Raw genomic sequence first — 13,348 nt, 5'->3', positions numbered from 1 at the left:
CACACACACACACACACACACACACACACACACACACACACGTGTTGTGTGAGCTAATGGTCACAACACATACTGCGTACAAACTACTGTCTTCCTACTTTGTAAAGGAATGGTGTCATAAAATGGTGGTAAGAATCTGCAAACTGAAGAGCACGCATCTGGATTTTGCTAAGAAAAGATTTTTATTCACAACTTCCGAACCACACATATAAAATGTAAAAATAAATATAAAAAAAACTAAAACAAATGATATATCAGTAGTGAGGTTTAACAGTGACAGTAGGACTGTAGTATGTATAAGCTCATTCTTGAGCACAATGTGCACTGCACCATCATAACATTTAACCTCTGTGCCATTGTCTGATGTCTGGAGGTAACCATCCCACTTTCACAGTATACTGTATACTGTGTGTGGTCAAAAATCTCACCATTGTTACGTTCTTGCTGATTTTCGGCCTATCTCAGAGGCAGAGTGTGCCAGAACACCCATGCTTGCTGAAAATAAATTATTTTCAACTGATAAACAAGAAGCATCTCATCATGTTTCTAATGTATTCTTTTTATTCTCTGTGAGTGACGTTGTACGAGGGAGTAGTAAATGAGGCTACACCTGGAAGGGATAATCCTGTAGATACTGCTGCAGAGGCCTTGGGAGTGGCAGCTGGTCAGGACTGTTGGTGCGACTGTTGATGGCGAGCCGTGTGAGGTGCTGCAATGATGGGAAGGCTTGTGGCCGGTGCAAGGGGCGCATGAGCTTCAAATGCACCCCACCGTCCTTAGCAGTGGAAGGGGCTGAGTCAGGTTTAGCTCTGGGCTGATAATTATTGTCCTCGTCTGCTCTCTGGCCCTGTGGAGTCTGGCCAGAACCGATGTAGTGCTGCACCAGGCTGAGGACGTTGGGAAAGGACTGCAAGAGAGGCAAGTCTGGAGTGCTGGAATCCAGCCAAAAAAAGCCCCTGCCATATTCTATGCGTACGTTAGTGGGTCCACAGCGCGTCTTCACTGACAGAGTCAGCATATACTGGGGGTGGCTGCTGTCGCGTACCAGGAATGTCCCTTCAGATTCTTGTAGGAGTGCATCCCGTGCTTCACTTGCTGTAATGGACCCCCAGTACCAACCTGCAGTTAAAGAAAGATATTGCTGTGCCTCCAAATTAAGTTAGGAATTGCTGCTATAAATTCTGGGCCTGCTACACAGGCACCCAACCCAGATGTGTCTAAGACACTATGTGCCCATGATCCATTCTTAAATAAATATTGTATGTTTGTACTTTGGCTAAATGTAAAGCCAACATATGGTATAAGTTACGGTTATCACAAAAAGGGGAGAAACAGCACCCTCTGGCTCCAAATGCAATTGAACATTGTATTGTCAGACAGGCCATAGCCATCGTCTGAGTCCTCTCCTCTGGCTGGTTATTAGTTAGTGGTGTAATGTAACTAAGTACATTTACTCAAGTACTGTACTTAAATACAATTTTGAGGTATTTTTTACTTTACTGGAGTATTTCCAATTTGTTGTACTTTTACTTCTACTCCACTACATCTCAGAGGCAAATATTGTGCTTTTCTCCACTACAATTATTTTAAAACTTGAGTTACTAGTTACTTTGTAGATTTAGATTATTATTACAAAACATACATTAACCACTTCAGCCCTATATACATTTTGGCTATTTTCAAAGGTTGTTTATATCTTATACATGTATTTATACAACTTTTGAAATGGGACAATTCTGCATGAGTACTTTCTACTTTTGATACTTTAAGTACATTTTGATACCAATACTTACTTACTTACTTACTAATATTAGTTGAACAATGCATAATGATTAAGTAAGTGTACCAGGATATACTGTACCGTATATACGGCATGTCATTTGTCCCAAATGAAAACAAATAAACGTCCCGAGGTACCTGAGGTATGAAGATACTGTAATGTTGTAGTGATGCAGTAGAGGTCTTTGGTGGCATCCCATAGCGGGGGGACAGGGTGTGGGCAGCGTGAACCTTCTCTCTTCTCCTGATAAGACATGGCAACCAAGACAACCATATCTGATGGTATCTGGTAGCCCTGCAGGTTTCTGGTGTTGCAAAAAGATACATCAAAGTCATAATGGAAACCAATAGCAAAAAGGGATTATGGAGTTATATTTCTATTAGGCTGTAATATGTCCACAAAACAGCAGTAGCCTAATTAATTACAAATTGATAAGGATCATTAGAGGTGTCTTTCATGGATTAATAGGCTATATTATAAATAGTATGGCTATGTTATAATGGCACAGTTAAGCGATAGCACAATCGTAAGAGATTAATGAGTTTGACAATATGGAACAAGTGACCATTTTTCCCCAGATGTGTTAGTTATTAAAACAGGCTATAGCCACTGTAACCCTAAAGGATATGCATGAGGGAAACAGTTAACAGAGAGAAAATCTTCTGGTAGGCCTATTGCAAAAGTTAGTAGGCTAGCCAACATTTTAGAATGAACTATAACAAAACAATGAAATATTCTTCTTAGACTTACAATGTAAGTGCACAGAACAATGTGTTAACTTGATAGTTGCTAGTAACTTTACACATTTTATTACAGGCCCTCTATTGCCCAGCAAGGCAAGTTGGCAGCTAATGTGATATGGAAGGGAAAAATACAGTCGAATTCACAGTGGTGTAAAGTAACTGAGTAGCCTACATGTACTTTGATTGTCATTGAAGCATTTAGAAAGACATGGAAACAGTACATGGAATTACAGTTCACAATCATAGGTCCTCTAAACTGGATCGTTTATAAAAGCACAATGGCTTATTTAAAATGAGATCCCCACGTACTCAAATCATGATGACATTTAAGAAAACAGACTGATATACACTACTATGCAGTCCACTATACTCAAGTCCTTTACTTATAGGTACAAATTTGGGGAATTTTTGCTTTACTGGATTATTTGGATAATTTTCAGTACTTTTACTTCTACTTCACTCGCAGAGGCAACTTTGTACTTTTTAAAACTTACTAGTTACTTTGCAGATTTGTATTAATATTAGAAAACATGCATTAACCACTTTATACTTCGGCTATTTGAAAACGGCCGATCTAGCTCACAATGGGTTGCTTTGCAGTGTGTTGTGAGCTTGATCTGCTATTTTCAAAAGTTTTTTATACTTTTTGAACACTTGTGAAATAGGACATATACTGCGTAATGACAACTTTTACTTTTGTTAGTTTGAGTACATTGTTATGCCAATACTTTTGTACTTTTATCCAAGTAAATTTTGAATACCGGACGTTTACTTGTAACAAGAGTATTTCTACATTGCAGTATTGATACTTTTAAATCATTTGAGTACTTTTTCCACCACTGCGAATTCAACGACTAGCGAGCCTATTAAAGACATTTTCTTCATCAGCAACATACTCTGACAGCTTTATGTGATTCTGAGAATGAACACCGAAAGTTTGGGTTTAGAGTAGCCTAAAGGCCACAAAATGAAATTAAACGCTTTAATAGCACAATAAAGTCTGTATAACATTCCAGTTGGTCGACACATAATATCTTACCTTTGAACACACAATATCATGGAAAGGATTTCCACCGGACTCGAGAAGATTTAATCCAAACCGTCTTGCCAATAATTAAAATAATAAAAATGCACTGGGAGAAGAATGCAAAACATTTTTAGAACAAATTAACATGGCAGCATGTCCCAGGAAGGAAAAGAAACATCATATATACACCCATCTCAAATAATATCGGCCAAGGCTATCCAAATTGAGAGTTGCGACCCAGAGGCATGTATAATAAACGATCAACGCAGAGGACAAGGACAGAATAAACGCATTTCTCTACTGTATGTTCAGTTGCTGGTTGACAGAACTTAAGTTCCGGGAATTTATTTCCAAGAAAGGTTTTGTATTTCAACGCCCGCAGAGAGAGAGAGAGAGTGACACAGAGACAGACAGGGGCTGGTTTGTCCAGCAGGTTTCGCGGAATCGCCTCTGTTCACCCGCGCAGTCGTAGAGCCAAGCTCAATTGGCTTTATCCGTCAGCACAGCGCAGCTGATGGCTTCCCAGTAAACAGCTTTCCAGGAAGGCTGGCTCGCCCACACACTTACATTGACCTCCACTGTTGAGCCTTGACCCCTTGCTGCTCCACCCTCTCTACACATCATGTAGGGTGGAGCAAACAACAGATTGCATGTAGGCTACAACATGCAATCTGTTGTTTGAGCCTGTAGGCCTGCAAACATATTTTCAGTGGTAATTTTTTATTTATTTGATTTATTTAGCCTACTTATGCTATATACATACCCGTTGACAGTGGTGGTGGAAGAAGCACAGATATTTTACTTCAATACCACAATATAAAAATACTTACAAGTAAAAGGCCTGTGTTCAAGATGTTACTTGAGTAAAAGTACATAAGTATTGGCATAAGTATCAAAATATACTTAAAGAACCAAAAGTAAAAGTAATATAATGTTTGAAAATAGCAGATCTACAAGCTCACGTGTTGCAATGCGACGCGGTGTGAGCGTGTAGATTGGCTATTTTCAAATAGCCTATGTATAAAATAGGGTTAAAGTGGTTAATGTATGTTTGTATAATATAATAATTTATATATGCAAAGTAACCAGTAACTTAAGTTTTCAAATAATTGTAGTGGAGTAAAAGTACAATATTTGCCTCTGAGATGTAGTGGAGTAGAAGTAAAAGTATTGAAAATTGGAAATACTCCAGTAAAGTAAAAAAGCACAGTACTTGAGTACATGTACTTGTTCCTTTCCACCACTGCCCGTTGATAGACACTCTTGATCAAATCTTGCATGCAAACAAAAAACCCAACTCTGCAATGTGCAAGAATGGTGAACATACACACAGATGTAATAAGTAAAATACAGATTTTTTTTTATTTATTTCTAGGATCATGTAAAACAATAGCCTTTAGCTGAATATAGTCAACCCTGGCTAGGGTGACCACGTAGGCTAAGGCACTTATACAACTGGGTCTGGATGTGCTAAAGAATGAACCATGGGCAGATTGGGCACAGTACGGGCCTATAAGTAGGCTATTTGAAGGGTAATCCACCCCAAAACAAATTTGCATGGGTTTTTCTTGTTCCACATGATCTTATATAGTTCAATCAATATCTATATCTTATATAGTTCAATCAATATTTATAAACTGGAACAATTTGTTCCCAAAACTAAGATTCTAATCCGTGGTGTCATTAAGATATACATTCTAGGTTTAGTGACACTGAACAAGAAGCTGTAATCTGAGGCACATGACACATAGCAACATTTAGAGGCAATGTTGCCCTTGAGTTAGACAGGAATATGCAAATGAAGTATGTAACATCATAATGCTGATATATATTGCTCAAAGATATTATAAAAAATATTCACAAAGATATTGCCTGAGAAAGAATGCTTGCTTTGATTGTCTCTATTCAACAGTTCTGAACCACAAAATTCAAGAATATTTACACGTAGTGTCAGAGCAGCTCATTAATTCAATGGAGTGGTTTCCTGCAGATGATCTGACCTGGTGCCACAGCAACCACCACTTCACATTATCTTTCACAAAAGCCCAACACTACCTCTGCTCTGTTGCTGTACAAAACCATTCCCTCCCACCTTCACTGTTGAAAGCATCTCTACAGGTTGCACTGCAGTTTAGTATGACCAATCTACAGCGTAGGATTACAAATCATTACTACTCCCAGGCTCCCGCACGGTTCTCTCTGTTGCCACCAGGTAGCATATGAACAACAACTTAAGTGTGTTAAGGACAGCTTCTTCCCCCAGGCCATTTGTATGGCCAACAACAAATAATTGGACTAATGCTCTCTCACTAAAGCACTGCACGCCCACCTCTCTTTATTGTTACACTTTAACACAGGAGGTGCCTGTTCTATTATTGACTTGATTTGTGTGCTGTGACTCATTGGTGTGTGTGTGTGGCGTGACAGTTATACTGCTGTGCTGTCCATTTCTGGATGAGTTGGCATAAAAGAGCTGTGAATAAGCATTTATTTGTTTCTCAAACAGTGGTCTGATTTAACTAAGCCCTATTTTATAATTTAACATTTTTTGTAGATCTGCTATTTTAGAAAAAAATGTTTTGCCTATAATAACATGCCCAAAATAGGGACACCAGGTTGAAAGTATGGTCAACATAAACTCGAATTGAAACCGTGTCTTGATGTCATCACAAATTAGAGGTTAGCGGCTAATTGGTGGTTAACATTCTCATATTAGCACAGAGATTTGTTAGTTATACATTTTGACAAAACCATTGATCACAGGAAATAGGAATTCTGTTTTCGGGTGGATTAAAAAAAAGTTTTACATGAAAGAATATGTCCTTGTATGTTGACAAGTAAAAATGAAGAAATGGCTAGATGCTAAGCAGTCAAAGATCAAGTCAATTCATAGATATGGTGTTTGTCTGCTGGTGTACATGTACTTGTATGTGTAATTGTGTATACACGACGTCTAACTTTCTTCTCCATTCTCCCCTGCACCCTTGATCATCCTTTTGTTGCCCCTCTTGCCTCCTGGTCCTCGGGGCTTGGCAAAGGCTTGCTTGAGAGTGTGTTCCATCGGGTGGACCTCCTCGTATAGAAAGTCCTCCGTCAGGCCGTCTCCACCATCAATCTCCATCTACAGCACACACATGAACATGCATTGATCCAAATGCGCACACACGGGCGGGCAGGCACAAGCACGCACACGCGCGCGCGCGCGCACACACACACACACACACACACACACACACACACACACACACACACACACACACACACACACACACACACACACACACACACACACACACACACACACACACACACACACACACACACACACACACACACACACACACACACACACACACACACACACACACACACACGTCATGTTGACTGAAAATATAGACAAAATAGTTGAATTAATGACAGATTACTAGTTTCTTATGCTAATATTATGACTGAGGAACGAAGGGTGTAGACTAGAGTTTGCTTCCAGATTATTAACACTGCATTTCAACTGTGATTTACTGTTCTGCGTGTGGGTGGGTTTGTTGATCTGCACCTTTTTGATGACCTCAAGTTGGTAATCTCTCTCCACTTCATCCAGTAGCCTGTTCTTGCAACTGGAATACAACATCCGCTCCTTGATGCTACAGCTATACCCGGGCATGGAATAAATGAACACTGGAAAAGAGAGACAAATTGGTCTTAAAACATATGAAAGGAGACAAATATGAGCTTCCGTTGTGCTTATATCAAGTATAATATTAAGTGCCATTTACAAGTTTGTACAAAGCTTTCATTTCATTTTTATGAATCGCTAGCATAGATTTAGCAGATGATCGCGTTTGCCACTTTATATAGTAGGGCCTACATTTGTAGTTCAATTTTGTGTGATGACCAGACAGACATTTAGCAATACTCAGGATCTAATGCAACTAACCCTCATGCTAGGATGAGAGCCTATAGTCCCAATCATCATGACATCACCACAAACCACATTTTATTTCAGGGTGGATATCACCGACAGCATCGCACTGGGGCAGTACTATTCTTAAATCTTCTTTTTTGGAAGAACAGAACACTTAGGATATTGTTATTGAGTATTGATAGAAGTATATTTCTCTCTTCTAAACAGGTTGACAAACTAAACAGCTAATGTATTGGTCAACTTATCTTATATTCATAATGTATCAATAGACACATCCACCCAGAAACATACCGCCCTACTTGTTTACAAACATTATGATTTGGTCTATTCAGAAACCTATCTTGGAGAATAGAGAGGAAAGCAGGATGGGTAGTGTGGGTAAAGCCTCATTTATGTGTCTACACTCCACCAGTGGTGGGAAAAGTACTCAAATGTTTTACCTAAGTAAAAGTATCAATACTGCAATGTATACATACCCCGTTACAAGTAAAAGTCCGGAATTCAAAATTTACTTGAGTACAAGTACAAAAGTATTGGTATCAAAATGTACTTAAAGTACTAAAAGTAGAAAGTACTCATTATGCAGAATGCCCCATTTCAAAATGTATTAAAATCTTTTGAAAATAGCAGATCTACAAGCTCACAATGCGTCGCATCGCAACGCATTGTGAGCTTGTAGATCAGCATTGTGAGCTTGTGAGCTTGTAGATCGGCTATTTTCAAATGGCCGAAATGGATATAGGCCTAGGGCTGAAGTGGTTAATGTATGTTGTGTAATAATAATCAAAATCTACAAAGTAACTAGTAACTAAAGTTTTCAAATAATTGTAGTGGAGTAAAAGTACAATATTTACCTCTGAGATGTAGGGGAGTAGAAGTAAAAGTACTGAACATTGGAAATACTCACAACATTTTACATTTTACTTAAGTACTGTACTTGAGTAAATGTACTTAGTTACTTTACACCACTGCACGCCGATCATTGTACTGACCCAGTGCATTCTCCTGCTGGCCCTGGTGGGAATGTTTGAAGACAAATAAGTGGTATCTGGGAGCATCAGTGGGAATCCTGTACGCAAGCTCATGGTTCTCTGTAGGCTGGGTGTGAACAAGCTCGATTGTCTCTTTATCTACGTCCAGCCTCTACAACACATAGACACAAACACACAGGAAAGAAAGGTTGGATCCAGATTCTATTTTCATTGAACATATTAGGGAGGTAATAAAAAACATAAAAAAGGGGGAAAAACAACAAGTGCATTATATACCGAACACAAAAGTTTGGATCTTGTCAGACAGGGACACCCAATAAGAGCCTAGAGCAGGATATATGTTAAAATATATGTTAATCTCATGGAGCTCACCAATTGTATGTAGTTGATACGCTTTTGCTTGAGCTGTTGCAGAGCTCGTTTGGCCTCCTCTTGTAGAGGGAATGCAAGACCCTGAAGAGCCTGTGGCCTTCTGTCCAAGCCAAATTCCACCACCTGCAGAGGGAGGCAAAAACATAATACACGTTTCTTAACTGTCTGTTATTGCACACGCCGTCAAGCAAACAAAAATGAAATGGACGAGATGAATATGCAAGTGCAGTCTGTGTACTACATACACTGTAGGCTTGAACAGAAAACAGACCAACCTTTGCTGCTCGTGCTGTCGGAGTACTGAGTCGTCTACGTTCGTCCTGAAAACATAATGGACAAATCTATTTTAATATTTCTCAAACTCTCGCGCGCGCACACACACACACACACACAGTGCACGATTTTGCAAACATTTGGAGACACTGCCTTGACTTATACTCAATCCGTATTCACTTACCCTAACCATAACTAATTGATCATAACCCTTGTGTAAAAAAATAATAATTGAGGACATCACTTTTGTCCCCAATTGGATGTGTCCCCAATAAACTAGAATAATGTACAAAAACTAAATGCGTCCCAAAATGTGGCCTATGGAAGGAACACACACGTCACGAACACACATGCAAACGCACATACACACTCTCTCAACTCTTTAAGAGAATTAACTTACCCATACAACCTTATCCTGCATAGCATGGGAGAAAGAGAGAGTGAACATAAATACACATATATTTAAAATGATGCTTGCATTACATTCTGACAAGTGACAGCATAATTATGACATGCCTCTCATTGCCTAGCCTACCTCTGTGAGCTTAATTCGTTGCAACTCCTGCTCTGCTACTGTGAGTGGTGCAGGGGAGATACAGGAGGACATATGTCGCAGGTATCCCTGGAAGCACAGGTCATCCTGCAACACAGAATGACACTCAGCAAACAGGTATCAAGATTTTGATACGCTTTAAAGGAGTAGTTCACCCCAAAAAATACTTATTTTCTATCAATTACACACCCTATGAAGCCTTGAATTCATGGAGATTTCTTTGTTTTTGTCGGATTGATGACCGGCAGAAAGATGCTAATATATCCGGTAGGAGACTCAAAGAGTCTCCATTGAGTCTCCTACCGGAGAGACCGCTGGTCATCAAATTATTGGCTTAGGAATGCGACAAAAACAAAAACATCTCCATGAATTCGAGGCTTCATGGGGAGTGTAATTGATGGAAAATATGTATTAATGGGTGAACTACTCCTTTAACTGTGGCAGCTTTAAATATGCACATATAAACACTGATCACTTCACTACTCAAAGCATTCGACAAACCTCAATTGTCCCGAACATTTCATCTTTGATATGTCCCCCTCCAAACTCTTTCTTCAGAGTGGCACGGGTGGCTGCGTATACCATCTTCTGCCTCACCTGGCATGGGCAGAGCAAATGGGAGTTAAAAACCAGTTGGTACTTATGTGAATAATTGACTGATGGTAAAAGTGCAGTTGACAGCAGGGGTCATCAATATGTCCGTACACGTGTCTGTGGCTAGACTTGGCCTTGCCTGTGGCAAATTTGACAATTTTAGTTTTTTACATTATTTTGATCGTATTACTCAATATTGACTCAATTACTGAATGTCTCAGTCTCCAGGTTTTCCTCAGAATATGCATGTCACTTTTTTTTTTTTTTTTTTCAAGGACCCCCATAACTCAGAGAGTGCACAAATGGAACCAAATGGACCCTATGATTTTCCACATTTTTTTATGCCCATCGCAAAGATTTTGACAAGAATGCCCACCACAAGCCAGCATGGCGATGACCCCTGGTTGACAGGAATGACAACATGCAAGTTCAGTTCTCCCATGAAATTGCTATTCCACATACTGGTGACTGGTCAGGTGACCAAGCGAGAAAGATCCACTCATAGCCCTGTGCGTTCCGGGAATCGAGGCGGTACAGGATGTAGCATGGCTCCGCGGCAACGAGCAGAGGAAGCAGGAAGGGGTCATAATCCTTGTCCCAGCTCTGTTCTGGCTCCCTGTATGAGCCTAGCACCAACTCCTCTGTAGATCAAAACCACTTGTGTCATTTAACCCATTTTGGTACGTTTCAAGTTATGCTATTGGGCGTGCATGCCGGCATTCTGTGGGTTTTGTAACAAGAGGGGAACACATGCTCACCATTTCTGATTTCAATCTTTATTATTCTGATGGCACCTCCCCTTGCCTTGGCCAAAAACTCCTTCAGTTCAGATGTTGCTAGAGTAACCAGATATAAGGCAGACAAGTCAAAACTCAGGACAGTGGGAGAGAACGAGAGAGACAGAGTTGGTTGGGTTTGTAAGAACTTGAGACCTTAACTCCAGGGAGAACATTTGATCTACTGCCAGGTAGTCACGGTATCGCCTTGTCACACAGACAAGTGACATAGGCCCTATAGACTAGATCCTCCGTGTAAGAGGGCCACCGCATACTGGTCCTTCTCTCTTGTATTGAATTCTAGACGGGCATTGAAAATTTGACATGCAGAATCCTCACCAAAATCCAGTTACGCATTGTACGTGTTCCTTCTCTCTCACCATGGTTACCTAACACAGTAGTCTCTCATAAATGATTTAAGATCAGGTGAGAAAGGTGAGAGAGGTATGCTTCCGCCTCCCTTCCCCCTATCCTCCAATTGAGCGAATGCCATTACACAGGGATATTGATTTGAACTTGTCATCAAATTCTGAAGACACACACTAAAGACATACATTAAGTCCCATTAATCAATAAATGGGGTTCCAACGTTCTATGCAAAAGTCAGGTTGTCTTCACAGCATGTTGAACAAAGCATTAGATTAGATCTCACAGCTAATGTGTCAACTCTTTGACATTTCGGGCAATAGTTGAGCCAAAGTATCAAAAGCAGGTGAGAGTTACCGCATTACTTAAATTCTGGAGTAGAGAGTGAAACGTCAGTGAATGTTAAGCAATCATCTAATGAAGAGGTATCTACACAATATATCTGCATAAATCAACAAAGAAAACACTGCAAAGAAAGCAATGTATTTTGGAGACAACTGCTATAAGACAATATAAAGATGTCACACAGTCCCCAAAAATTACGTTACCATTAATTCCAGTTTGGTGGGACATCTTTTGGCAGTCAGAGTCACCGCTTCAAAATCCTTTCCTGCAAGAAGTAGGAACCTGTCCAGTACTCTGTGTCCTCGCTCTTATTGCTCAGCAGGTAGGTTACCTCTCCACTGACAGCAGACAGATGGACCCACGCGCCAGTGACATAAACGCCTTGAGGGCGACTTGGGAGATTCCTAACACTTGAAAGGCGATCTGCGGAACTGTGGCTGATGAGTAATAACGTGTCTGTCAGTGGATATGCCACCCTAACCACTGATCTAAAATTCGTTGCGTATCGGTGACCAGAAGCTTGAGGTTCTCAGCGGGGGTCTCTTCCAAGCACTTCAAAAAGGTACCAAGGAACTGGATGGACTCTAGTCTAGAGAACTACGTTACTCATGACATAATCGATGAGCGCACTGCTCTCTCAAATGCTGCTAAAGTGCTTACAATGAAATGTTATCGCTCTTTCATATAGTGCGCCCTATCAGTTCACGCAGACATGATCTCAAATTCCAGCCACCATGGTCATAGAAATGTGACACCCAACAAGAATCTAACTGGTACATTTCAACATCACTCCATGGGTGAGAATGGGCTAATTTAATGTATTTAATTCAAGACATGTTCAATATGAGCATGCTTTTTACTGGCATCCAGGTCAGAAAATGACAGAAGAAGATAATTGCCATGTCAGTAGGAGGCATTTGTGTGTCATGTAATGCCGGGAACATTAAGATAAAGGGTGCAAATTCAGTTACGTATTCAGTAACGGTTTGTGCAAATACTCCGTGACCAGAACATACATACACACATACAAAACTAATGATATAGTAGTTATACTATGCAGACATGTGGGAGTATTGGAGGGAGAGAGCGAGAGGAGGAAAGCAGAAGGGGGTCAGGGAGGTTGCCGGTAAAACGAGTGACAAATGCTCGCACGATCACAACTTATTCCTACCTCTTTCCCATTAGACACCCACACCCTCCATCAACCTGGCAGTGCACACAGTCACACATAACATGCACACACACACAGATAGGCGGGTGAGAGAAAGATAAGTGTGTACCTGTGAGGTTACCTTCGATGGGTTCATCCATTATTCATTCAGTGGTGAGTACACAACCCAAGCTCCTATACATTATTCAACAGTTGCCCCCTCCACTACAAACGGACACACTTTATCTGCACCGATGCGAAAAAACAAAGAAAGAAAAAAACCCACTCATTCACAATTACATAAAATCAAGACTAGCCTTTCCCTCACCTCCTCATTCACACCCACATGTAGGTGTATTCATTTATACAGTCCCACTGGTGACTCAACTTCCGTTTGCATCGATTCCATCCAGTGAAACATGATTGTGGTTACGTTAAGAGACATTAGTCCCATA

General features: G+C 40.4%; 2 protein-coding genes across 2 annotated transcripts; both read right to left on the bottom strand.

The window, feature by feature from the left end:
• Positions 1 to 201: 201 nt before the first annotated feature.
• On the bottom strand, positions 202 to 3,933 carry LOC311048783 (cytokine-inducible SH2-containing protein-like). Its single transcript, XM_084062075.1, has 3 exons — positions 3,563 to 3,933; positions 1,918 to 2,084; positions 202 to 1,119 (listed from the first exon to the last, which is right to left on the bottom strand). The coding sequence occupies exons 1-3, from the start codon at positions 3,580 to 3,582 to the stop codon at positions 605 to 607; spliced, it is 702 nt and encodes a 233-aa protein (XP_083918201.1). The 5' UTR covers positions 3,583 to 3,933; the 3' UTR covers positions 202 to 604.
• Positions 3,934 to 6,181: 2,248 nt separating this feature from the next.
• LOC311048584 (twinfilin-2-like) lies at positions 6,182 to 13,054 on the bottom strand (the record flags this gene model as incomplete). Its single annotated transcript, XM_084061847.1, has 11 exons — positions 6,182 to 6,671; positions 7,104 to 7,225; positions 8,465 to 8,615; positions 8,837 to 8,959; positions 9,112 to 9,156; positions 9,510 to 9,524; positions 9,645 to 9,749; positions 10,164 to 10,259; positions 10,719 to 10,897; positions 11,015 to 11,188; positions 13,024 to 13,054. The coding sequence occupies 11 exons, from the start codon at positions 13,052 to 13,054 to the stop codon at positions 6,504 to 6,506; spliced, it is 1,209 nt and encodes a 402-aa protein (XP_083917973.1). The 3' UTR covers positions 6,182 to 6,503.
• Positions 13,055 to 13,348: the final 294 nt, after the last annotated feature.

The sequence above is a fragment of the Gymnoscopelus microlampas genome, assembly GCF_963454915.1.
Source record: "Gymnoscopelus microlampas genome assembly, chromosome: 7".
Lineage (NCBI taxonomy): Eukaryota > Metazoa > Chordata > Actinopteri > Myctophiformes > Myctophidae > Gymnoscopelus > Gymnoscopelus microlampas.
The sequence above is the reverse complement of the archived record's forward strand: the minus strand, read 5'-3'. Positions and strand labels throughout refer to the sequence as shown.